This window comes from Delphinapterus leucas, chromosome 16 (genome assembly GCF_059928025.1).
Source record: "Delphinapterus leucas isolate spDelLeu-1000000601 "Yukka" chromosome 16, BTC_Dleu_Yukka2, whole genome shotgun sequence".
Classification (NCBI taxonomy): Eukaryota; Metazoa; Chordata; class Mammalia; order Artiodactyla; family Monodontidae; genus Delphinapterus; species Delphinapterus leucas.
The window spans coordinates 70,787,279-70,812,938 of NC_143144.1; the positions used below are offsets into that span (position 1 = coordinate 70,787,279).

The 25,660-nt window shown below is 43.8% G+C and overlaps 2 protein-coding genes across 5 annotated transcripts in view; both read left to right on the plus strand.

The window, feature by feature from the left end:
* Window positions 1-6,520, plus strand: part of CASP7 (caspase 7) — a 30,698-nt gene extending 24,178 nt beyond the window's left edge. For both annotated transcript variants that reach the window (XM_022568720.2, XM_022568721.2), the window contains exons 5-7: window positions 1,709-1,884; window positions 2,243-2,372; window positions 4,346-6,520. In XM_022568720.2, coding sequence (XP_022424428.1) covers window positions 1,709-1,884; window positions 2,243-2,372; window positions 4,346-4,569 — 530 coding nt within the window. In that variant the 3' untranslated portion in view covers window positions 4,570-6,520. The remainder of the gene's footprint in view (window positions 1-1,708; window positions 1,885-2,242; window positions 2,373-4,345) is intronic.
* The window catches only part of PLEKHS1 (pleckstrin homology domain containing S1), a 40,353-nt gene continuing 20,642 nt past the window's right edge, over window positions 5,950-25,660 (plus strand). For 2 of the 3 annotated variants that reach the window (XM_022568715.2, XM_022568717.2), the window contains exons 1-3: window positions 5,950-6,056; window positions 7,171-7,302; window positions 22,197-22,459. The gene's annotated coding sequence lies outside the window, so the exon portion shown is untranslated. Of the gene's footprint in view, window positions 6,057-7,170; window positions 22,460-25,660 lie in introns of all 3 variants that reach the window. The other variant, XM_089898197.1, reaches the window with a different exon arrangement.

Here is a 25,660-nt window from a genome sequence, read left to right on the forward strand (position 1 = left end):
GTACCGTCTCTTATATTTTTAAAAACTAGGCATCTTTTCCTTATTTCTTCAAACAGGAATCTTAAGAGCCCACCTTCTGTACCCTAGTAGGCCACATGGTAGAGCAGACTGGAAGTCAAGAGTACAAATGTGGGGTCTAGTCCAAGTTCTAGCAGCTGGGCGAGCTAGGCGAGGCATCTGTGCCTTCTCGGTGTTTTACTTTCCTGAAATGCGGATCATGACACTATCTCCTCCTGCTTCTTGGGGCCGCAGTCAGCATTAGCTGAGGGAAAGTTTGTGAATGTCATTTGAGAAGGGTAATGGCCTCTACAGATGTAAGGGCTTGCCCAGTTGTAGTTTCTGTCCTTATGAAAAGGGAGTTATTCCACCCGTGTCCAAGGCATGTCAGGATCACAGAATTCTCATTTATTGTCCTGTCAAAGTAGCAACATGGTGATTTTTCTAGACAGGACAAAGTTCTAGGACCTCTCCGAGATTCCATTTTTTTATCAGTGAAATAAAGATAAACGAGGCCTTCTTCAAGCGGCTCTTGTAGGGATGAAATAAGATAACTCCGGCAAAGTACCTAGATCACTGTCTGCCCGCAGTAGGTGCTCAAGAAATTCTTTACTACTTTTTTTTTTTTTTTTGGCCACACCGCACAGCTTGTGGGATTTTAACTCCCCAACCAGGGATCGAACTCAGGCCCTCGGCAGTGAGAGAGTGGAGTCCTAAGCACTGGGCCGCTGGGGAATTAAGAAATTCTAAATCTTCTTCTTCCCTCATCATTGATGAAGAGAAGAGGAGAAGAAAGGATAGGTTATAGTAATTAGTTAGTTAGCTAGCTAGTTAGTTAGAACCACAGAACCTTAGATGAAATCAAGCTGAGCCAACCCACTACATAATTTATGGTTCCTCTCCTCAGTATCCTAAATTGACAGCCAACCTAGCGTTTTCTTTCTTTCTTTCTTTCTTTTTGTAATCTTATTTTTTACTTTTTAAACTGTGGTAAACCACACATAACATAAAAGTTACCATCTTAACGACTTCTAAGTGTACAGTTCAGTAGCAGTGAGCACATTCACATTGTTCGGCCATCACCACCCGTCTCCAGAGGAACTCTTTCCATCTTGCATAACTGAAACTCTGTCCCCATTACACACTAACGCCGCATTTCCCCATCCCCGCAGCCCCTGGCAACCACCATTCTGTTTTCTGCCTCTGTGAACCTGATTACTCTAGGAGCCTCATATACATGGAATCGTAGAGTATTTTTCCTTTAGTAAGTGGCTTCTTTCACTTAGTGTGTTTTATTTTCTTTAACAAATACTTGCCCAATACTCTTGTGGTCTGCTTTACAAATATCAACTCATTTAATGGGTACTGTTGTCTCCATTTTACAGACAAGGAAACCAAGGCACAAAATGGTTAAGTAACTCACCCAGTGTCACAGACCTAACAAAGGCCACACCCTCCAGCAACCCCATATGCTGACTCCCAGCTGCTGCCTGAAGCCCTCCTACCCTTGGGGTTCTCTTCCTCATGAGAATTCTAGAGAATTCTAGAATTCTCCCCCTCTCTAACTTCTCTCCAGTGTCGTCCAGGGGTGCTTCTCCACTATCTGCCCGTCCCTCTGTGTCAGTAAAAGCTGCCAGGCTGGAAGGGAATACCACCTCTGAGGTCCCACAGGACATAGGTTTTAACCTTTCAATGTTTAAATCGCTTGCAGCTTCTGAAGAGGACCACAGAAATTCAGCCTGCTTTGCCTGCATCTTATTAAGCCACGGAGAAGAAAATTTAATTTATGGAACAGATGGCAAGACAGCAATAAAGGACTTGACAGCCCATTTTAGGGGGGATCGATGCAAAACCCTGTTAGAGAAACCCAAACTCTTCTTCATTCAGGTAATCCCTTTCCAAAGTCCATAGAAATGGCAAAAGATTACACAATGACTTGGATTGTGTCATTTTTTACAAATCTACATGCTGTTTCTATTGGGGTATGCAAATTTGGGTTGTATTTTTCTACCTCTAAATCCTTGCCATCTGCATTTAGATCGCATTGGATCACAAATTATGAGAGTTTAAGACATTGCAGTATTTTTATTTGCTCTGCTTACTGATTTGACACATTATCAAATTATCTTGAAGATTGTTGCATTGCTAGTGCATACCAAGCGTAGACAACACTGGGACACGGCAGTGAACAGCACACATGTTTCTGTTCCCAACTTCACGGAGTGATCTCTGCTTTGATATTTAGGCTTGCCGGGGGACAGAGCTTGATGATGGGATCCAGGCCGACTCGGGGCCTATCAGTGACACAGATGCTAGTCCCCGATATAAGATCCCAGTTGAAGCCGACTTTCTCTTCGCCTATTCCACAGTTCCAGGTATCATGTCCATTGTCTGCTAACCAGACCATGCCATCCGGCCCACCATCGAAATGAAGGCTTGCAGCTATGTCAGTTTCTTACTGCTGTAGAAATAAATTGCTACAAACATAGTGGCTTAACACACACAAATGTATTACCTTACAGTTCCAGAGGACGGAATTCCAAAATGGGTTGGCAGGGCTACAGTTCCTTCTGGAGACTGTAGAGGGGAAAATCCACGTCCTTGCTTTCCCAGCATGTTAGAACCACCTGCATTCCTTGGCCCGTGGCCTCCTTCCTCCAGCTTCAAAACCGGCAACCTCCCATCTCTGACCCTCCCTCCACCCTTACACCGCTCTTTCTGACCACAGCTGGGGAGGGTTCCCCTCTTTTAAGGACTCCTGTGATTAGATTAATCCCACCTGGACAATCCAGAATAATTTCCCCATCTTGTTTCCTTGACCTCGATCACATCTGCGAAACTCTTTTTTGCCATGTCTGGTAACATATTCACAGGCCCTGGAGTTAGGGCATGAACATCCCTGGGCGCCATTATTCTGGGGGCCATTATTCTGCCTACCACAGGGGCGTAGTCACTTTTCTCTCCAAAGAAGGCTGAATTCTCTCATTTATGATTATTATTATCATTGTTGGGAATTATAAGAACAAACATTTCTATGGCACTTTACAATTTACCGAGTGTTGTTCATGTCTTTTACCTCAATCATCCCTGAAATAATTGCGTAGGTAGTTAGGAAAGGTGTTACATCTGTCCTAATTTTACAGATAGAAGAAAAAATTGAGCTTGGGTGAGTTTAGGTGACCTGCCCAAGGTCATATAAAGATTTGGGTATGTAATAGAGTTAGAGCTCAGACCAGTTCTTTTATATGGCAGCCTGTTAAGAGACACCAGAAACGCCTGCAGCAAGCAAGCCACCTTAGGATTAACCAAGCTCCAGGTCTGCCTGAGTGAGTTCAGTGAACTTCCTTTGTTTGGGGTAAAAACCATCACTAAGTTAGAATTCTCCCAACTGTAGTAGTAGTTTGTCAAGTGCTTGATACAGAGGTACTGGTTACAGTAAATAGGCCATTGTGTTTGGAAAACCAGCTCTGGCGGGATCTACAGATGGGGTTTTGTGAGAATGATAACGTCACAAGTTTTAAGGATTGTGCGTGGAAGAAAGAAATCTGGTCTCCTGCCCATGAGAGGGAGACGGAGTCACGGCAACATGTGTCTGTGTGAACCAGCCTGTTACTCAGTTTGGAGGTGCTCTGAGCCAGGTCTAGCAGAACTAAAGGAAGAAGGGTGAACTCTAGGGAGGCAGGTGAGAGAGCCTTCTGGAAAAAAGAGCTGCTGTAACTGGGTCTTGAAAAACCAAACAGCAGGAGGAAGGGAGAGAGGGCTCACCAGACAGAGCGCCCAGGGGCAGGTGGCTCAGTGCGTTGGTAAAACTCAAAAGGCTGGACCACAGGGGCTGTCAGTCTGCTCCGGCTGTGCTAACATAAGACCACAGACTGGGGGGCAGAAATTCATTTCTTACAGTTCTGGAGGTTGAGATCAAGGTGCCGGGCATTGTGGCTTCTGTTGAGAGCTCTCACCCTGGCTTGTAGACCACTGCCTTTTCACTCCCACGGCACAGAGAGGAGCGAGAGACCATAGCACAGGGTGTGACCGGGCATTAGCAAAGTTCAAACCCGGACAGGTAGACAGGGGGCCACCTTGTCGTGGGCCCTGTGGGCTGTGCTAAGTAGCCTGAACCTCACCCTAACATAGGGGTACGAGGGAGCTGTTGTAGGTAGGAGAGGGACAGGATGAGATTTGTGTTTTAAGGTGGTTACCTGTGGGACACATACCCTGCACGGATAGGCAGGGAGTACTGTCACTTCAGAAAAGCACGTGCGAAGGCCCCAAACACTGACAGCTCCTACTGGGTGGTGAGCGGAGCAGTGGCCAGGTCAGCTGATTTCATCTTCTTTCTCTCCCGCTGAAGGCTATTACTCATGGAGGAACCCAGGGAGTGGCTCCTGGTTTGTGCAGGCCCTCTGCTCCATCCTGAACGAGCACGGGAAGAGCCTGGAGATCTTGCAGATTCTCACCAGGGTGAATGACAGGGTGGCCAGGCACTTTGAATCTCAATCTAATGACCCATGCTTCCATGAGAAGAAGCAGATCCCATGTGTGGTCTCCATGCTCACCAAGGAACTCTACTTCTGAAGATAACCATTCCAGGGGCGCATTCTAGCTGAGAAGCTATGGATCATTTGTTGATGAATCAGATTTTTTCTTTTTTTTGATGCTTTGAAAGATCCAGAAATTCTAAAAGATTTTAACTTCAGGAAAATTGATTCAACAGGAAACTTTCTGGTGCTGTCTTATCGTCTCTGAATTTTCAGAGACATTTTTTTTTTTAACATTGTTATCCATTTGGCGACTTTCTCTTAGGATTAATTTTCTGTTTGTCTTTCTTTTTCCTTGTTGTCGCGCTTAGTACATACAACAAAAATGACCTCTGCAGATGAGTTTTGGCTGTGTCCACCGTGATTGGTGGTGACTTTGGTAGACCATCAGAGTCATATTTGTACCTGGCAAAGAGAGTGCTTGACAAAAAACAGCCAAAGGGATATTCGTTTGCCTGTATTGCAGAAAGTGGGTATTGAATGCAGTTTGAGTGATGATTTTCATTGGCTTACAGCGGATTCTCGTGCAGAAATTCCCAGATATGTTAGAGGGGGAAAAAAATGTAATGATTCTAATATGTAGTAGTCACGATCCAGTCAGGAAAACAGAAACCATTCTAAGTATTTCAGTAGATGGAATTTAATAGAGGAAATTGACATGCATAGATGATGAAAGAGAAGATAAATGAAAGGAAGCTGTTACCACCTAGGGCTATGAGGAGGTGTGGTTCCCTGAGTCCAGAAGCTGGGGTCATACACACGAGCTGGAAACATGGTTGGGGGCTGGCTGGTAAGAGCTGGAACCTCCTAGGAGTTGTGGGAAACGGAGCCGTGGCAGGAACAAAGCCATTGCCCGAGATGGGGCAACACCAGATGAGTCAGACATGGCAACATACCTGGGCTTCACCTCTCCTTCTGCCCTCTAGTCTTCCTCTAACACCTTACCCTTCCAGCCCTACCTGGAAGCAATCTGGCAAGGGCCCTGGGAAGTGTGATTTCCTGCAATACAGAGCATAGCAAGGGAGAGTGAGGCAAGGGAGTTACAGAAATAGATATGGGCCTGGCTCACAATGTGAATAGAAGGAATCCTATTCCCTGTGTTCAGTGAATCATCCATTCAGTCATTTATTCATTGAGTTGTCAGATAATCTTTGTATTACCTGTTATGTGCAAAATCATCTATTTTAGCTTTAAAATCTGCCTGGAACTTTTTCGGTTATCCCAAGCCTTATTCTGGGTAAATTTTTTGTTACCTCTAATTCTCTAAATGGGGGAAGGTTTATGGCGAAGATATTTGCACTGTGTTTTCAAGGTGGTGTCCCCTTTTGAATCCTTGATAATTACTATTTTACTCTGCCCGATAACTTGTTAACAATCAAATGTTTATATTTATTGATTAAAATGTGGTTGTTTAATCCCTAATCTGCTCAGTTTGCTTACCTTTTGAAGTTTTTTTTTATTTCAGTGGGAAAATGAGAAAACAGGATAAGAATTGACCCTACTGACTTGACCTCAACACAAAATGTAATTCATGTTTTCTTTTGAAGCTAGAACATTAATAAAACAACAAGTAAATAATCACTTAGGAAGCTGAAACTCTTCACATAAAGGGTTAATGAACTTGTAAAGCTGTTTGTGATGGGCTGGCCCTTTTTAATTTGGCAACAAAATCAGATGGTGTAAAAGTATCTTCTTTCAATAAGAAAACTAATTTAGGGCCAGTTTATTAGACTTGTCCCTGTTTCCTGCCGTCTAAAATATACCAAATGTTCAAAATTTACGTGGTGATCATGAATCAAGAAAATCAACAAGCACCTACCCCACTTTTCTCAGAATTCACAGGCTGTTCTTTGGGAAATAGACTCCCCTGTTAAAGGTTCCTATCTTAGAAATAAATATGCCCAAGTGCATTGTAATTTGAAGTAAAAACCATAGCACTCTACTTATTGATATTTGCCTTGTAAGCTTCATTAAAGAGACAGAAGTGATTCCAAGTGTCAGCATTATTTTTTTTTTTAATTCTCTGAGCAGTCATTAAGCTTATAAAATAATATTACCTCATGCCCCTTAGTCCAGAAATATAAATCGCTGTTAGGAAAGAGCCTTCGTTTATCAAGATCAGAAATCCTGTTCCAAGTTGGGTATGTGTTCATACCCGTCTCCATTCTGAAACTTTCCAATCTTTTTATAATCTGAAATTCTGATGACAAATTACACTAAAGGAGAACTCAATCCTGGTGAACACACGTTCCTGGTTATTGTTATTTAGAATCCAAGCTTCCCCCTTTTTGCAAAAGTACCAGGCAGAGTGCTGTTGTGGGTGAGAAAGATGCCACACTTGGCATGGTGGGCTCAAGTCTGGGTTTATCTTTGTTTGCTTTTTCTCATGGTGCCACTAGCCTATTTTAAGTGCCAGCTTTAGACTCTGCCTAGAGCTTTTTCCTCTGAGCAAATTTCCATAAACCATCATAAGCCTATTATGTTTATAAATTGCCCAAAATAGGTCTCAAAGTGCTGGGATGCAGTGTATTCAACATGGTTTAAAACCTCAAGAAAATCAAGGTTTCTCTGTGAGAAAGAAGATTATGTCCACTGAAAGGACATAGACACCGGTTGACAAATCCTTTCTTTTGTCCAGCCTTGCAGTGCGTCTCCTGAAATCTTTTGTCCAGATACTCTGGCCACCAAGGATTGCCTTTTGACTTCCTAGGAGCACACCCTTCGTCTGGCTTTCCATCTGTCAGGCTTTTTCCAGCAGACATCTGGCCAGGTGAGAAGCTGCGGTGGTCACCAATTTAAAGCAGCAGCAATGCATCTGTGTCCTTAGGCAGGGACACAAATAGCAGTAGCCCCGGGTACCACGAATTTCCAAAGGAATGTGATCCTTCAGAGTTCTTCAAAGATAATGGCAAGATCAAAAGGTTCTTTTACACTGTCTTGCCTTGTAAATGTTTTTGCCTTGTAAATATCAATACCAAGTGTGTGCTGGCAACATCCACATGCCCTGGGAGCTTGTCAGAAATGCAGAATCCCAGGCCCCGCCCCACTCAACAAGAATCTGCATTTTAACCAGATCCCCAGGGGATCCACATGCACAGGACAGTTTGAGAAGCTCAGTTTTGAGGGCAAGGACCACTTGTTTACACATTTTTGCTTCCCCTCTCCACTGAAACTGAAGCTGATAATATAGTATATACCTAAAAAGAATTCATGGAAAAACATCTATTTTGGAGTTTTCACAGAAGACATGTTTCAAACACGTCTTAACCTTCAGCAAAAATCTTCTTGTAAAACTCTACCATGCCCTTAATTTCCATGGTATACTTTCTATGCCCTTCTCCATTTTAAATGAGCCTTCTGCTGAGTGATATAATAGGATTGTTTTTATGTTCTCGAAGTGCTTGAGAATATGAATTGCAGGCTTTAAGATGTCTTCCTGGACAGAATGGGATTAAGGGATCCATTCTGCGCATGTTTCTGCTGTGGGCAGGAGCTGTTGTGCGTTGAAACCACAGATCCCGTCTCTTCCCACCAGTCCTCCCAATAGAGAGAATTATTGCCTGTCCCTGCCAGTGTGCCCTCGGGCCATAGATCACATCACCCTTCCGATAGATTTCAGGACTTTGTTTTGGATCAGATGGCAAATAATTCTTTCGGATTCATAAATCATTAACACAAATACACCAAGAACACATGTGGAAGACCCCAGCCGCCACCGCAGTACTGGTGTGGATGTGGAAACCCCATTAGCTTGCAGGTTCATGCTTGAATAGCCTTCTAAAAGTACATGATCAACATCTGAAAACCCAAAAGCCAAAGATGATGAGTTGGCTTTGGCACGAGCTTTGGTTTCTATAAATACTTATGGCACTATAGTTTTCTGATAAGTTTGTTTTAAGCATTTAAAGCCAAACGATGTCAAAGGATTTAAATTTGGAAGGCACTTGGGGTTGATATAACTGCAGAAATACAAGGCCAGGCATTTCTTGAGCTTTGATGGTCTGACCCAGGTAGATGGCATGAGGTTCCGGAAGGATTTGAGAAAAAGAGGGAGGTAGAAACAGTCTGATAGGTTTGGTCTAAATTGCTAGTTCCAGGGAGTTCCCTGGTGCCTAGTGGTTAGGACTCCGTGCTTTCACTGCTGTGACGGCCTGGGTTCAATCCCTGGTTGGGGAACTGAGATCCCGCAAGCTGTGCAGCACACCAAAAAAATGGAATGAAATGAAATGAAAAATTGCTAGTTCCAGCTTAAGTTGTTTAAGGCATATCTCAATCCTCACAGCATCAAACTTTTTTCTTAGGATCCAGGGTTAGCAGAGGTGCTTTTAACCATCAGTATTTAGAAACCTGGCTCTGAGTCCCATTAAAAGATAAACTGAGGCATATTAAAATTTTAGGAATTTATTTGCTCCAAAGGGGAAGTGGTTAGAAGTGCTCCCTCAAAGGGAGCTGGGGAAAATCTTTTACAGGGAAAAAGTGGAAGCAGAAAGGAAATTATTGGTTGGCTATAGCCTAAACCCTAGTTGCCTGTGATTGGTTGTACTTAGCTTTCGCTTTCCTAAACTTGAGAAGTTTATAGGCTTAGATTTTGGTTTGCTTACGTCAGTGCAGCAACACTAGAGCTACCTTGAGTCTGATGGCCTCCTTGTTTAATTAACAGTCTGATCAAGTTCTAATCCCTGACATTTGACTGTTTAATACCCATATAACCTTAGACAATCTTTCTGTTTCCCCATCAACCCATGAGGACAGTAATGTTGTGAAGATTAAATAAGATATGTATGTAAAGTGCTTAGCACAATGCCTGGCACAAAACACTCAATAAAAGGCAGGTATCAAAGGATGGTGAAGAAGATGATGATGTGAAGACAATGATTTTAACACGAGACATGGAAAAGGCAAGAATGGAAGATGCTCCACTGGACCCTCCACTCTTTCTGCCTCAAAGTGAGGTCTCCCAGAAGTGCAGGAATTACACCAAAGATTGATTTATACAGCAAACATTTAAAAAGCCCTACTAAATGCCAGATGTTGTATTAGAGGTGGGGCTAAAAAGATGACCATGAAATGATACTTTCCCCAGAGGAGGTAAACAAATCACTCCAGTAAAATTGTAGCTTACATTTGTCTACTTATTGAGTTGTGCATTCATTACTCTGGAGTACAGATGAGGAGGTCTCCCTCTGCCTAGGGATTCAGAGAGGGGTTCCCAGAGGACATATCTAATTCTCTTCCATTTAGCCTCCCAGCAAGGCTGAGAGGAGGCAGCAGAGACAGGAAAGGAAGGTCAGCAGGTAGAAGGTGGTTCCTTTACTCTAGTGATTCTTACATTTTAGGGTGCCTGAGAACCCAGGAGGATCTGTGCATGAAGCAGATTCCTGCACCCCACGCTGCCCCCATTGTAATTCAGTATTTCCAGGTTGGAGACCAGGAATCTGCATGTTTGCCAAACCTGCCTGGAGATTCTGGTGTAGGTGGTCCTAGGACAGTGTATTTTATATTGATAGTAAAAGCCTCCCTTGCAGATCAGCGTGAGTGGCAGCAAAACCTCAGTTAAATAGCTAGGAAAGGGACTTCCCTGGTTGTCCAGTGGTTAGGACTCCATGCTTCCAAGGCCCACGTTCCATCCCTGGTCAGGGAACTAGATCCTGCATGTCACAACTAAGAGCCTGCATGCTGCAACTAAAGATCCCGCATGCCACAGCTAAAAAGATCCCACACGCAGCAACAAAGATGCTGAGTGCCACAACTAAGACCCTACGCAGCCAAAAAAAAAAAAATATATATATATATATATATATATATAAAAACCCAGCTACAAAAGACCATAAAAGGGCCAGCCATGCATTGGCTATTCTCAGATCTGGTGACTTAGTCGGTTTGGACTGCTAACAAATTACTATAGAATGAGAAGCTTAAACAACATTTATCTCTCACAGTCTGGAGGCTATAAAGTCCAGGATCAAGGCACGGCAGATTTGGTGTCTAGTGAGAGCTTGCTTCCTAGTTCATAGATGGCCATCTTCTTACTGTATCCTCACGTGGCAGAAGGGACAAGAGAACTCTCTGGGGTTTCTGTTATAAGGGCACTAATTCTATTCATGAGGGCTTCACCCTCATGACCTAATCACCTCCCAAAAGCCCCACTGCCTAATATTGTCACATGGCAGGGGTGGGGGGGGTAGAATTTCAACATGTGAACTTGGGGGAGGGGCACAAAATTCAGTCTATAACGTATAGGTAGCCACCCTATTAGCCACCCTGTCCCAATTCCAAATGTGCTAGAACTAGAGAACACTTGCCCAGGAACTTCCAGAGGCTGAACAGGAACTTCAAGCCCAGGGTGACTTTTGGAGGAAGCTTGGGAAGTGTGAGGGAGCTTGCAATGAATGGGTCCAGATGCACGGGCTTCTCCAGCTGGTATCTGCAGGCACACCTCTTTCCTCTTCCTCTCAGATCACTTAGGCAATCATTTCTAGACAAGATGGGCCACTCGTGTTTTCCCTGTCCTCCAGTGCCTCTTAGGTACCACAATGTAAAATACTTTCTTTAATAACATTACTGACAGTTTTAAAGGCACTTTTCTCTACCACACCTTTCATAATTACTATTAACTGGTTCGATGTTAAGTAAGGAAGGGAAAAGTTAATTCTCAAGTGTATGTTTTTTATACTAGGATATATGCAGGACCAGCTCTTAAAAGCTTAGGAAAATCAGCTTTTGCAAATTATCTTTTCTGAAGCTTCCAGCTGTATTAAGTGCTGACAGTTTTTAAGCACTGAGATGAAAGAGACAAATTCTTTTTCTTTTGTGTTGCTAATTACAATTTTTCTTGGCATTATGAAGCCTGCTTTTCTCTTGAGACGTCTGCCAGCATACATTAATTGCACAAATATTTACAGACTGCTAAAGCATAGGGGCAGCTTATACCAAAAAAGCTATGGAACACTTGAAAAACAGCCTCTCTGACACACTGTATTTGTGGTCTGTTACCCAGAATCAGCATAAACTATTTGCCCCTTAGCCTCAGCAAACGTGTTTAAAGAACGTTGTCCCTGGGTTAAGTGTTTACTTTGCTGGCAATGGATGCTGAAGTCTTCCTTCAAGAGCCTTGTGGATGACACTTCTTTTTTTCAGGGTTAAAAATAAGATTTCCAAAAATATGTATGCATCTTATGGATTGCTACGCTGTCAACACTTTTCATCTCCTAGGCCTCCCACATGGCATGGAAGAGGTTTATCCAATGGTTGTTCCAAATCCCAGGAGCTTCAGAAAGCTAAGTTGAACAAGCTGGAAATTTTGAATAGCAAAGCCACAAGGCTCTTTGTACTGTCTCATTTTCCTAGTATGCTAGTTGAGAACAAAGGCTCTGGAGGAAGAGCCCTGTTCCCATCCCAGCTTTGGCACTTCCAAGTTAGATAACCTTGAGGAATCTCTCAAGCTCTCTAAACCTCAGTTTCTCCATCTTAAAATAGAAATAGCCATATGTAGGTACCTAGGAAATTGTATCTACCTCTAAGTGTCTTGTGAGAAATAAATGAAATAATGAGTACAAAGCGCTTAACACAATGCCTGGCACACAGAAAGTACTCAGTAAATGTTTGACTGTTTTTTAAACCAGCCTGACCTTATTAATAATTTAGGACACAAGAAGGAGATTAGGAAGGAGGAAAAAAAGGAAGTGCAAGTGGATTCTAATCTACAGAAGAGGCTTTCTGAGGATTAAGGCTACCCATGCAGAGGAGAGGAAGAACGGAAGCAGGAAAGGAAGGCAAGAGAATTATAGGAAGGCCGAGGAATGGCGTAACCACCAGCCTGAGCTTCGGAAGAGGAACGGGGCGCTGAGTGCAGAGATGTCCAATAAAATACAAGGTGCCCAGTTACATTGGAATTTCAGGCAGAGCAACAAATTTTTTTAGCGTAAGTGTGTCCCAAATATTCCATGGAATATACTTATACTGAAAAATTATCCGTTGCTTATCTGGAATTCCAATTGAACTGGGTATCCTGTTTTTATGCGGTTACTGTTTATTGTATGTGTGTGTTTGTCTATTTGCTTGTTTTGCTCAATCTGTCTGCCCCAGCCCTAACTCTGCAGACCATTGTTCCAGCTTCCATCACCTCATCTTGGCCCTGAATGCCCACCTCACAGGGATGTTGGGAGGATTTAAAGAAAAATGTGTGGAAAGGGCTTTGCAAACTCCAAAGAACTATAAGATCAAATAAGGAGACATTTCCTTTGGTGGGTGTTGTTATGAGTCATCAAGCAAAAGCCAGGTCTTTGTGAATTTAAAGAGATAAATGGAAAATTCCAGGGACTCTATGGAGTTTATTCAGAAGGGGCGATTCTAATAGACCCTGAAGGGGACTTCCCTGGTGGCGCAGTGGTTAAGAATCCGCTTGCCAATGCAAGGGACCCGGGTTCGAGCACTGGTCCAGGAAGATCTCACATGCCACGGAGCAACTAAGCCCGTGTGCCACAACTACTGAGCCTGCGCTCTAGAGCCTGTGAGCCACAACTGCTGAAGCCCGCATGCCTAGAGCCCGTGCTCCGCAATAAGAGGAGCCTCTGCAACAAGAGACGCCACCGCAACAAGAGAAGCCCGCGCACCGAAACGAAGAGTAGCCCCCGCTCGCCGCAACTAGAGAAAGCCATGAGCAGCAACGAAGACCCAATGAAGCCAAAAATAAATAAAATAAGTTTATTTTTTTTTAATTCTAAAAAAATAAAGACCCTAAGGAGATTGACTAGATGTGATGGTTCTCAATTGTGACTACACCTTAGAATCACCTGGAGATTTTTCCAGCCCAGTGCCCAGGCAGTATCCCAGACCAACTAAGTCAGGATCTCTGAGGGTGGGACCAGGAATCAGTGCTGTTAAACCTCTCCATGTGATTCCAGTTTGCAGCCAAACTTTAAACTAGTGGTAGAATGCACCCTGGGAAGGGGTAAGTTGAACAGTTTAGAAACTTTGGAGCCTGAGGAGGGTCCTACGGGATAGATACATTCTTCAGTGAGACTGAGTGTAAGAAGGAGAGAAGGAAAAATAATAAGAAAAACAAGAGAGGAAGCAATTATAAAGATAGATATGTTCCGTCTGCTAAACTTTTAAAAATAATATAAGTACCAAGAGCAAATGAGTATGGCTAATTTAAAAACCGGGAGATTTGGGTGTGTGCTAGAAGCAGGGGTTAGATAAGAATACCAAGTAAGAATTTTCTGTGATAAATTAACCAGCGCCTAACAGTCCCATAGCCGATGTGAACAGTGGTCCCTCTCATTTCAGAGGGCAAGAGGATCCACTTGTGATTGAAGAGAGCTCTGTTGGAGGATTTGTACTTTCAGTGAAGTCACAGTTGGTTCACAATTTCTCTTCCAACTTAGGACTTGTGGGAGCTGAAGACGAATTTCTCTTTCAGGCATAAAGATCTAGAAGGTGTGGGTGGGTGGATATGTGAAAATGCACTGATTTGTGTTCTGGGTAAACCGCGCCTACATAAGAAGCACCACTTATCTTTGACTGATCATGATAGACACCAAAAAGGAAATAACCTTTTATATGTATTTTTTCTCAGTCAACAGATATTTATTGAGATCTGTGCTAAGCACTGTTCTTAGCATTGGGGAAAGAACAGGTAAAAAAACAGTCTTTTCTCTCATAGAATTTATATTTTATTCTATTTTTTTAAATTTTTTTTAAATTTTTATTTTTTTTTTGCGATACGCGGGCCTCTCACTGTTGTGGCCTCTCCCGTTGCGGAGCACAGGCTCCGGACGCGCAGGCTCAGCGGCCACGGCTCACGGGCCCAGCCGCTCCGCGGCATGTGGGATCTTCCCGGACTGGGGCACGAACCCGCGTCCCCTGCATCGGCAGGCGGACTCTCAACCACTGCGCCACCAGGGAAGCCCATAGAATTTATATTTTAGTGGAGAAGACAGATGATTAATATGATTTCATGTAGTGAGAAGTATTATGAAGAAATACAGCAGGATAAGAAGCTCAGGAATGGGGAGGTGGGTGAGAGGAAGGTTAAGTTAGGTAGAATGACTGGGAAAGGCCTCCTCAGAGCCACATCTGAGCAGAAACTTGAGCAGAGTGATGGAATGGGCCACGTAGACATGAAAAGAAAGGAGTTTCTAGGCAGAGCAAGCAGTGGGTGCAAAGGCTCTGAGGCAGCTACCACCTGGGCCTATTTGAGAAACATCAAGAAAGCCAGTGCTGCAGAGCAGAATGCTGGGAAATAAGGGTGAAAGGCGGGCAGGGCCAGATCGTGCAGGGCTCTCAACCATGGCGAACACAGTGGATCTCATTATGATACAACGAACGGGAAGCCATTGGAGAGATTTGAGCGGGGAGGTGGTAGGATTTCATGAACTATTTATTGTCAAAGATACTCTGGAGAATGGACTAAAGAGAGAAAGTAGAAGCAGGGAGCCCAGGAGTTGCAGTAGTGGCCTAGGTGAGAGATTCAGGTTGACATGGTAGTGGATGTCATGGGAAGTGGTCAAGTGTGGGCTTTGTCTTGAAGGCAGAGACAGCAGGATTGGCTGACAGATTTGGAGTAGGGATATGCGAAAAGGCTGGAAATTAAGGATGATTCCGGTTTATAGCCTAACAGGTAGATGAAATGGTGCAGTTTCCTGAGACTGGGAAGAGGTTTGGTGGGAAGGGTGAGGATGGTGAAAATCAAGGTTTCTGTTTTGCACAAGTTGTCTGAGCTACCTGCTGAACATCTATGGTAGACCCTGATGTTAACCCATCCATTTGCTCTGCATTCATTTCCAATTGCTGTTCTAACAAATGACCACAAATTTCGTGGCTTAAAACAACATAATTTATTCTCTCGGAGTTGTGAAGTTCAGAAATATAAAATCGAGGTATCTGCAGGGCTCTGTTCCATCTGGAGGCTTCAGGGGAAAATCTATCAATCTTTCCTTGCTTTTTTCAACTTCTAGAGGCTTTACATTCCTTGGCCCCTGGCCCCTTCCTCATTTCTTCAAAGCCAGCAGTGTAGCATCTTCTCTCTCCTCTGACCTCCTGCCTCCTTCTTATAGGGACCCTTGTGATTCTAGCAGGCCCACACAAATAAGCCAAGATAATCTTCCCATCTCAAGATCCTTAACTTACTCACATCTGCAATGACCATTTTGCCATGTGAGGTAACATATTCACAGGTTCCAGGGTTAGGATGTGGACATCTTTGGGGACCATTATTAACCTGCCACATCTCCTTGTCCTCAAAACCCTGACTGAGGTGAAAATAGCAATGTGCCCAACTACAAAACTATATTTCACAGACATATTTTCAGGTAAAAGTGACAAGAGCATCTTATCCAAGGGGGACTGTAGCAGATGCCAGTGGCAGCCACATCGGTCTACACCCAAGTGTCAACACCCACATGTCCCTCTGGATCCCTCTGGCCTCCTGAGCCCACTTTGCTACATATATGACAGGTCAGCAGTGCCAGAAATTCATGTCCCCCTGATGATAGACAGGAGTTGGTCTATAAATACCCCAGCTCTGTCATCCCTGGGTGGAATAACTAAGGTGAGTGTTGTAGAATAGCTTCCAGAGTTTCCTAGTGGGATCCAGCTCCAGTTACCCTCAGTGGTAACTTACCAGATACCAAACATTTTTATCAGCTGGCTTCCCTTCTTGGTTGTAAAACAGGGAACATAATATCTGCCCTGCTTCCCTCGCAGGATTTTTGTGCAAGCAGGAGACACTGTATAAGTGCCTTGTAACTGGCGAACTGCACAATCAATTAAGCTGGTAGTATTATAAGACCCGTAGACTGCTAGGCCTGTTAGGCACCAGGAAGTCATCTGGTCCCCCCTTCCCAGGGGGAAAAAGGGGACAAACCCAAGGTCTTCCAGTGAGCTGAAGCAGACCAGAAGCATAAACTTGGTATCGTGATTCTAGGCCTGGTGGGTTTCAACTCTGTCATGATGTTTATTACCAGGTGACTCTTAGATGATTTCTGAGCCTCGTGTAGCCTCTATTTACTCAAGGGAAACATGGAAAGGATGACTTCACACCCCCAATGCCACTATGAAGTACTTTGAAGAGTCTTTAAACTCAGAGAGGAGCCTAGCCCCTCCCATTAGAGGTATGGCTCCTACACAAACTCATTTATAAGTTAAATTACAGACACAACGTCCTTGATTTATTTGATAAATCCTTATAAAGTGCTTACTGTGGGCCAAGCACTTTACAAATATATGCTCATTTCATCCTTGTAACAACTCTAGCAAGTTGGTACTATTATCATTCTCATTTAAAGACAAGGAAACTGAGGCATAGAGAAGTTAAGTGATTTCTCCAAGAGCACAGAGCACAATAATGAGCTCTGGGAACTCTAAGTCTGACTCTATGCTTGAAAACACCATGCTATGCCGAGTCATCTTCTTTTTTTACCCTTCCTTTTTTATCCTTTTTCTCCTATAAACTCTCTCCCCCATCTCTATCCCTGGGCCAATTCCTCATGTTCAAATCATACATCCCTCAATCAAAATGATTTCCATTTGCACAAAACAAACAATTTAATGCAAACTGATTTTCAACAGTCAAGAGAATTTCCGTTTCTCCTAACAGGAAAGTCCAGAGGAAGGATGGAATTCAAGCACAGTTTAATCCAAAGTTTACCAAACCATCAAGACAGAGGCACTGTATCTCTGTGATTCTTTCAGCTCTGTTCTTTCCTTGCATCATCTTTATTATTAGGTTGGCTTCCCCACATGGAAGCAAAATGCCTTCCCATCCACGCACTGTGCTGCCCAGAGGAAGAGAAGGAGCCTTTGACCCAGCATCCCACTCACAAGTCCTGAGATTCCCTCTGCTTCTGGACCAGTGGCTGAGGCCGACTCTGGAGTCCCGAGTGTGTCCACGGTCCAAGAGTCACGTGGGTCCCAGGGATCACTGGGAAGTGGGGGGTCTCTTTTCTCCTATGCTTGTCCCTCCCTCTCCACTATTGTAAACTTCACTGCCATTCCTTCTCTACCAACTCTGTTCCCATTGCCCCAGTGCCAACCAGGTGGGCAAAATAAGGATTCAGGGCAATAAGGGGAAAGGAAGGGAAAGAAAAAGAAGCAGCCCCCGTCATCCCTCCTTTGGACCCAGTGGTGGTCTTTTGGCTGTCTTCCCAGCCTACAACCTTTGGGCCATCTTCTATCACCTATACACATTCCCTCATCCCCAGAAACTGGGACCCAAGTGTTCTTTTGAAATAAAGAGGATTCTGACTTCAATCGTCTATGGATCCAAGGGTCCTCCTTTGACATCTATGTCTACTTTTGCTTTTACAAATGAATTCAACTATTAAAATAGACACTGTTGTATGTATGTGTTAGGGGAGGTGGGCAGAGATGATTAACTTTATTCTGTTTTTCATTTCAAAAAAACTTCAGAGAATTTCAAAAGGATTTTGTTGCATAAACTAGACATCCATGTGGATGACCAAACATCTTAGCCCCTAAGGTTCCTTGACTTCCTCATTGCCAATGACCTTCTTACACACTGTAGCTCAGCCACCCGCTCCCTGCAACTGTTCTACTTTTAAGAGCATCAATCAGTAATGCTCTCTCCAAGCACCACTTCCTACCCTTCCAGCCAGCTTATTTCACCTATCTTCAATCTCACCGGTACTTCCTCTCCAGGAGCCCCTCCTATCATCTCTTCCCTCCTTATGCCCCTCTGATCCCATGGTTCACCTATTTGGGCACCCTTTTGCAATTACCCTAAACTCCCTTGCTCTTTTGTCCTTCTGTGGCATCTCCCCAGCACAAATGCTAACCTGGAATGAACCTCACCACCTGGCTTCCCCATGTCTGCTCCAGAACGGCTGGATGCTACTAGAGAAAATCACACATCAAGCAGATAGGAATCTTGCCAGATTTATGGTCACTACCCTCAATGGACTCTCAACACTTCCAGCATCAAGATATACTTGTAGAGTGAGTAAATATCTAGGGAAGAAACTCTGGGGATTCTGAAATGTAAGGATTGCATGCAGGTAGAGGAGCGAGCAAAAGAGGCAAAGAAGATCAATCAGTGCAGAAGAGAACCAGCCGAGAAAGTAATTTGGAAGTAAAGGAAAGAGAATTTCAACAAGGCTTCGCTAACTGCCATTGTCTCTTTTGAGCAAAACTCTGTGTCAGGCTACTCTGTGGACCAACAGCCAACCAGTGGAGGGCCAGCTCTAGGGTCACATGCTCGCCCCGATCCAAAGACCAGGCTGGCTCATTGCCTTCAACAGGGGGTTGAGGAATGGCAGTTTCAGCTAGCAAAGGTCACTGATCACAACAGACATGTGAAAGTATGAGGAAGCATCAAGAATCCCGAGGGCTTGAAAAGGCTGAAGAACAGGTTTGGTTGAAATGAGGAAATAGAAAAGGTAGAAGGATGGGAAGTTGCAGTCAGAAGGTAGGATACCAGCATCAAAGTGATCAAAGGCCAGACAGGGGGCTTCCCTGGTGGCGCAGTGGTTGAGAGTCCGCCTGCCGATGCAGGGGACACGGGTTCATGCCCCGGTCCAGGAAGATCCCTCATGCCGTGGAGCGGCTGGGCCCGTGAGCCACGGTCACTGAGCCTGCACGTCCGGAGCCTGTGCTCTGCAACGGGAGAGGCCGCAACAGTGAGAGGCCCGCGTACTGCAAAAAAAAAAAAAAAAAAAAAGGCCAGACAGGGATGGGTAATTACAAGGTCCAAAGTGTGACCATGGGAGTGGTGTATGGAAGTGAAGTAGAGGTGTCACTGGAATATTAGAGTTCGTTGTGTCTGATCTCGCTGGCCACGTTATGAGCTCTCAAAAGACATTCATCTTTTCATTTATCTTTTGACCCATAATATAACACCTTGCATATAGTAGGCACACAATAAAGAAAGAATGGGGGGCTTCCCTGGTGGCGCAGTGGTTGAGAGTCCGCCTGCCGATGCAGGGGACACGGGTTCGTGCCCCGGTCTGGGAGGGTCCCATATGCCGCGGAGCGGCTGGGCCCGTGAGCCACGGCCGCTGAGCCTGCGCATCCGGAGCCAGTGCTCCGCAACGGAAGAGGCCGCAACAGTGAGAGGCCCGCGTACCACCAAAAAAAAAAAAAAAAAAGAAAGAATGGGAGAGGCATTTAAGCTAGCTACTTGGGATGCAATGATCAGCAGAAGCAGACACAATACTAATAATCCTCATGGATTTTGCAGTCTTGTGGAGGGAGAGTCAGGCTTTAATCAAATAATCAGACAATCGAATATAAAATTATAAATGGGAAAATGTGTTCTGAAGTTAACACAGCACCATGATAATGTATCATGGGAGAATCTGACCTTGTCTGGGGGAGAGAGGGAATCACTGGGAAGTGATAGTTGAGTGAGATCTGAAGGATGAGTAGAAGTTAATCAGGTGAAGAGATAGGAGAAGAATGAATCAGAGAGAGGGAACAGTACATACACAGGTCAAGATGCCTAGAGGGCAGACAGTACAAGCGAGAGCTCTCAGAGGTGATCTTGGAGAGGGAGGCAGGGGCCAGGTGATGATGTCGGCAACAGATGCTCTCCATCTTACTGGTAACTGTACCTCAATTTTGTTCAGATGCTAAGGAAAAGAATCATGATTGGTCCAAGCCAGCCCAGGAAATCTCATTTCCTTTTGGCCAACAATGTCATTGCCATTGCCTCAAGGGCGTCATTATAATCAGAGCTGAATGGGTACTTAGAGCTCCTTGACAAAGGGACAGCAATTGGGGTCATGAGGCCCAGAAAGCTGGCAACCTATGCAGTGTCACACAGGTGGTGGCAGAGCAGGCCAAGAGCCCAGACCAACCAATCCCAGCCCAGGATTCAACACACTAGAGGGTACAAAAGGGCGCGTGTAAGCTTATAGTCAAGACAGACTCGAGTTTTGATTTCTGGTGGTCACATACGAGCTGAATGACTTTGAGCAAGTTCTTTTTTCTCTCTAAATTTCAATTTCCTATTTTTGAAATTAAGGAATCACAATACTTATCCTGCAAAATTGTTGGGATTAACTAAGATAGTATATGTAAAAGAAAAATTCCCAACAAATGTTAGGTCATGTAATATAAACCATTCAGCTGTGTTTTGGTTAAGAGGCAGCAGAGCTAAAGAGCTGTTTCATGATACAGAAGGACAATTGGTAAAATCATGAAATAACTTACTTGATATTTCAAATGAACGGATGACTGCTCTTTTGCAATAGGCATTTCACTGATACATTGTTTACAGGTCACTGGAGATGGTAAAGGAAACTGTACTTGCATTTCATAGGTATGTTTACTTTTTACAAGCTTCGTATTTGGTGTCTGCTTGCCAATTTTTTATTTTCTACGTGGCATCTACAGTACAAATAACTCTCATAAGCACTTGTAAGATATATTAAGCTTCTTCTTCAAGGAGCTTTGTAACACTAGTAGGAAAATATGACCCAAAAAGCCTAGAACAAGGTGGACTGGGTGGGTAGATGGCTGGTTGGATGCATGGATGGATGGATGGATGGATGGGAAGTCCCTCTGTCTGTCTAACTGGTTTATCGATAGCCTTTCCAAAGGAATACAGCCTTAAAGAAATTTTCTCTCTTCCCTTTTTTGGTTGCGTCCCTGGATTATTACATTGGGCTGTCTGTAGCTTTATAGTTCTGAGTAGGTGGAGATCAGCACAAGCTTTTCACGAACTCCTTAGAGCAATAACTTGTAATATCTGCTTAAAGACCAAATGTAAAGATACTAAAAACTATTTCCAGAGTAGTCAAAAGCTGGCCTTAAAGAATCATCCAAAGAAATACATTCCAAGAAATTATTTCTCCTAAATCAAGCAAAACCCATCCTGTGCAGGAAGTGAACAATAAAATAATCGTTTCTGCATACCTGAAGTCCATCTAAGTTTGCTGAATAAAGGAACCAATAATACTTGTACCTTCCATAAGGTGCCAAAGGGAGAAGCAGAGAAATAACCTTTGTTGAATGCTTACCATAGGCTTTTTATGGTGAAATCTTACTTAATCTTTAAACAGATCCTGTGAGGTCAGTGTTCCACCCCATTTTTCAGATGAGGAAGCAGACTCAGAAAATTGAAATAACTAGCTAAAACCACTCGGTGAATACCGGGCAGAGCTGATTCAAGTCCAGTCACATGAGTGAAAACAAAGATTACAGTTATGTTCTTTCACTTCTAAAGGTGCTGTAAGAAGTTTAATTCATTTGCCACTTCCTCTTTCTCCAAAGAACAATTTAATATAAAGGAAAATATACCTAAGGCCCTTCGGTGGTTAGATATCACTGAGAATGACCATTCATGGCAGCCTGCTTATTTCTAAGAGTTGGTGGTGGCTGTGCAGGATGCTCAGGAGGGCCTGCCCAGTGCTACCCTGTTGACCACTCCATCGTGGAGAAATAAGCAGGTCTTCCAGAGACCCTTGGCATGTGCAAATGTGTTAGAGAAGTCGGGTTTTATTTCCTCATCTGGCACAAAGAAACCCTTCCTAACTTCCCCAGGAGGACACTGGGAGGATATGGACGGGTGGGAAGCAGAGGAATTGTTTCAATGGCAGTCCTTGCAGGAGGTCAAGACTGGGCTGGCACTGTTTTCAATAAGAGTCATTGTGTTCATGGTCCAGAGTCTGGCAGGAATTTTGTTTGCTTTTATTTTGTTATTAGACACCTGGAATGCCTGGGGCAGCTCCATGCCAAACCACAAGAAGAATGAAAGCCCAGGACTTCCCTTGGGTCACCAGCTTCCTTGAGCTTGGATTAAGAGTAAAATCTTCCCGAAGATAGAAGTTTGGGAATTTCCCATTGACTCACATTTCAGAAAAAGCTTGTACTTAATCCTCAGAGCTCAGAGCGAGCCGGGGTGAGTTCAGGAGACACAAGGACAGGACACTTCACTGAGAGCCGAACCAGTGACCACCTGGCTTCCAGTAAGTACTGCTTGACGTGACTGGTTGGGGTTCTCAAGACTGCTGATCTGGAAGCTTAACCGAACAAAATCACTGTTACAGGCTCTCTCTTCATAACCTTCTTGGGCTGCACAGAGGGAAATAGGACCTCTTGGTATCACATTCATCAGATTTCATTACAATGAACAGATTAGGCAATAAGACTGGATGCTGTCTCCTGAACAAGATCAAAGAGTTAAATCTGAAAGGCTGTTTTATTTGGGGGCAATGACAACAAATGAAAGCCAAACTCTGAACAGATTTAATTCTTTTTTCTCAGGTGAAAGGAAGAGCAAAGTAGTTCAGACACCAGCTCTCAAGTTAGGACGCTGGCTCTGCTTCTTTTTAGTTATGTGATCAAAGGCAAATTACTTAATCTTTCTGGTAACAGTTTCTTATCTGTAAAATGGGTACTGTATCACTGTAAGAATAATGTAAACGTTATAGTATTGTTATATCTCATGGCTATGTTGAGTCTCACTAGATTTCATATATGTAATATATAATATTAAAACTTTGCTTACATTATATAAGCAAAATTTATATAATAGATTTCATATGTATGAATATAGTAGATTTCATATATATGTATACATATACTGAATTTCATAAAAATAATTTGAAATTGATATAGATCATAGGCAATATATATTATGTGAAATCCAGAATATGTATACATATATATGAAATCCTTTATATACATATATATATCTGAAATCTATTACACAGATTTTGTTTAGAAGTGCTTGGAATGTATGAAGTACTCAATACATGCTAGTCATTATGAAACAATCATAGAATCATAGACTATCCGAACTGAACATGACCCAACAAGTCACACTTGTCAAGCACCTATAAAATGCTCTTCGCCATATTATTTCAAGTGATGCTGACAGCAATCCTATGAGGGTAGTGATATTACCACTTCCATTTTATAGATGAAGGAACACAGGTGTAGAGAGGTGCGATAATGTACCCAAGATCACCTGTCATAACTGATGGAGATGAATCTGGTTTCCAGAGTTAATACTCTAAAACTGCCGTCTCATTTTACAGTGGGTAAAAAAATACCACCATTTAAAAAAAGCAGGAAGAGTGGTCCCTACATGAGACTTTGGGGCCCTTCACAGACATTGGAAGGCCAGAAACGTCCTCCAGAGCTCTCCTTGCCGCCCACGGTGTGCAGGGAGCATGGATGTGGGTGGGAGCGTGGAGCGGCGTGGGGCTCTGCACAAGTCACCTCACTCGTCCTCTCGCAAACGCAGTTTTCCGTGCGTAAAACGAGCTGTCTCCCAGGACAGTTCTGCGACACCAAAGCAGTCATGTGAGCAAACACATTTTACAAACTGTAAAGGCTTAACAAAGAATTATTCTATCAAGAAAAAGAATGATTTGGGGCTTTTAAACAAACAGAGCTTGCGGTAAAAACACTGCTTTAAAATATGTTCCCCTCAAAGCGGTGGGGGTGGTGGTGGGATGAATTGGGCGATTGGGATTGACATGTATCCTCTGATGTGTATAAAATGGATGACTAATAAGGACCTGCTGTATAAAGAATAAATAAAATAAAATTCAAATATTAAAAAAAAAAAAAGTTCCCCTCAGCTAGTCTCTCCTGCACAGTCCTGCAATCTCACCTTTGAACTCCATCGCTCACTAGGCTAAATGCCCTGTGGGAAAGGTGGTCAAGTCCCACATGCAGGGATGAGGGGAAAGGCGATGGGCTGAGAACCACTGGCCCCCAATTCTGCTTCAGGCAGTGAAATCCCTACAACTGGAAAGAACCGCAGGGATCTAAAGCAAAACCTCAGGGGTAAATTTTTTTTACTGTCCATGGTTGGCAAATTTTTAGGTGGGTTCTATTCCTTTTCCTTGTACAGAAATGCTCTTCCAGGGAACAGAAGGCTTTGGTCTCAGTGGCCTGGTGCCTTCACCAAATATTACAGCCCATTGCACAGAGCTAAGCATGGCCCGTACGCCAGGGGAGGGCTGAGGGCACCAGAGATCCTACATATGCCTTAAGATCCCCCAGGGACCTGTTTGTTACTTCACTTGTTATCTGTTTGTTATTTGTTCAAATAATCACTATCGTTATTATACAGAGATGCCTCAACAGAGAAAACCATTTTTTAGTTAGGGAATGTGTGAGTTGTAGGTCCAGGAAAACCCCACTTGTCTTCAGAGGGTTCCCATGTGCCTTTCACAAATCACCAAAAGTATGCTTTGAGATCTTGCAGTCTTAACCTTAAGACTTTCATCTCTGTTTACTATATATATGTACACAAATAGTATATGTATACATGTATATAGTATACTATATGCGCATGTATATATATATATATATATATATATACATATGCACACACACACACTATAGTATAGTATATGTATATTGTATACTATATGCAATATACATATATATTTCAGGAATTTCCTTTGAGTCATTTATGCCCTGGGAGGAGTGAGTGGGTTTATGCTGGAGAAAGGGAGACCTCAGGAGAGGAGGAATGACATCATGCCAACTGCATGGTAAAGAGCCCTTTGCCTCTTCCCATTTCCTGGGACTGCCCTGGGACTGCCCTAGCACAGCCCTGTTCAGTGTTTCCTCCTATTCTGAGAGTCTGATTCAAGGTAAAACTTGGTCACCAATACATTCCCGTTTCAGAGATCTCACCTGCCCCGTGGTCTCTTACCCTGTGGGATTCCTCTCCTCGCAGGGCCCCGTGTCAATCATGGGATTGCCAGCAGATCTGTGCAGGAAAGGACTTGACCTCTAGAGTCAGTTTGACCATGTCAGCCTCAGCCCCCAGTGCTGGGCAGCCCTGAGAACGGGGCACACAGGCAGTGGAGGCAGTTTACGGATAGGGGTATGCCCTGGTCCTTGCTCTAAGGTTTCCCTCTGGAGAAAATGAGTACCTGGCATGGAGGAGGGCTTATCTTGGGCTTCTTTTTGGCCAGAAATGCTTTCTCAGCTGCAGTTCGTCCATAGCATGCTGCCCTCTGCCCTGTTCTCGTCTCTGTTCCTTGGTGGTGTTGCTATCCCCAGGGGCTGTCTTGTCAGAGCCACTTATGAAGCAGGAGCAGAGGAAGTCCAGGGAAGATGCTCCTTTGGTCATCCTAGCAACACCTCCACAGAACGGGCACTTGGTGAACACGGGCTGCTCGGGTGGGTCCTCATTACCA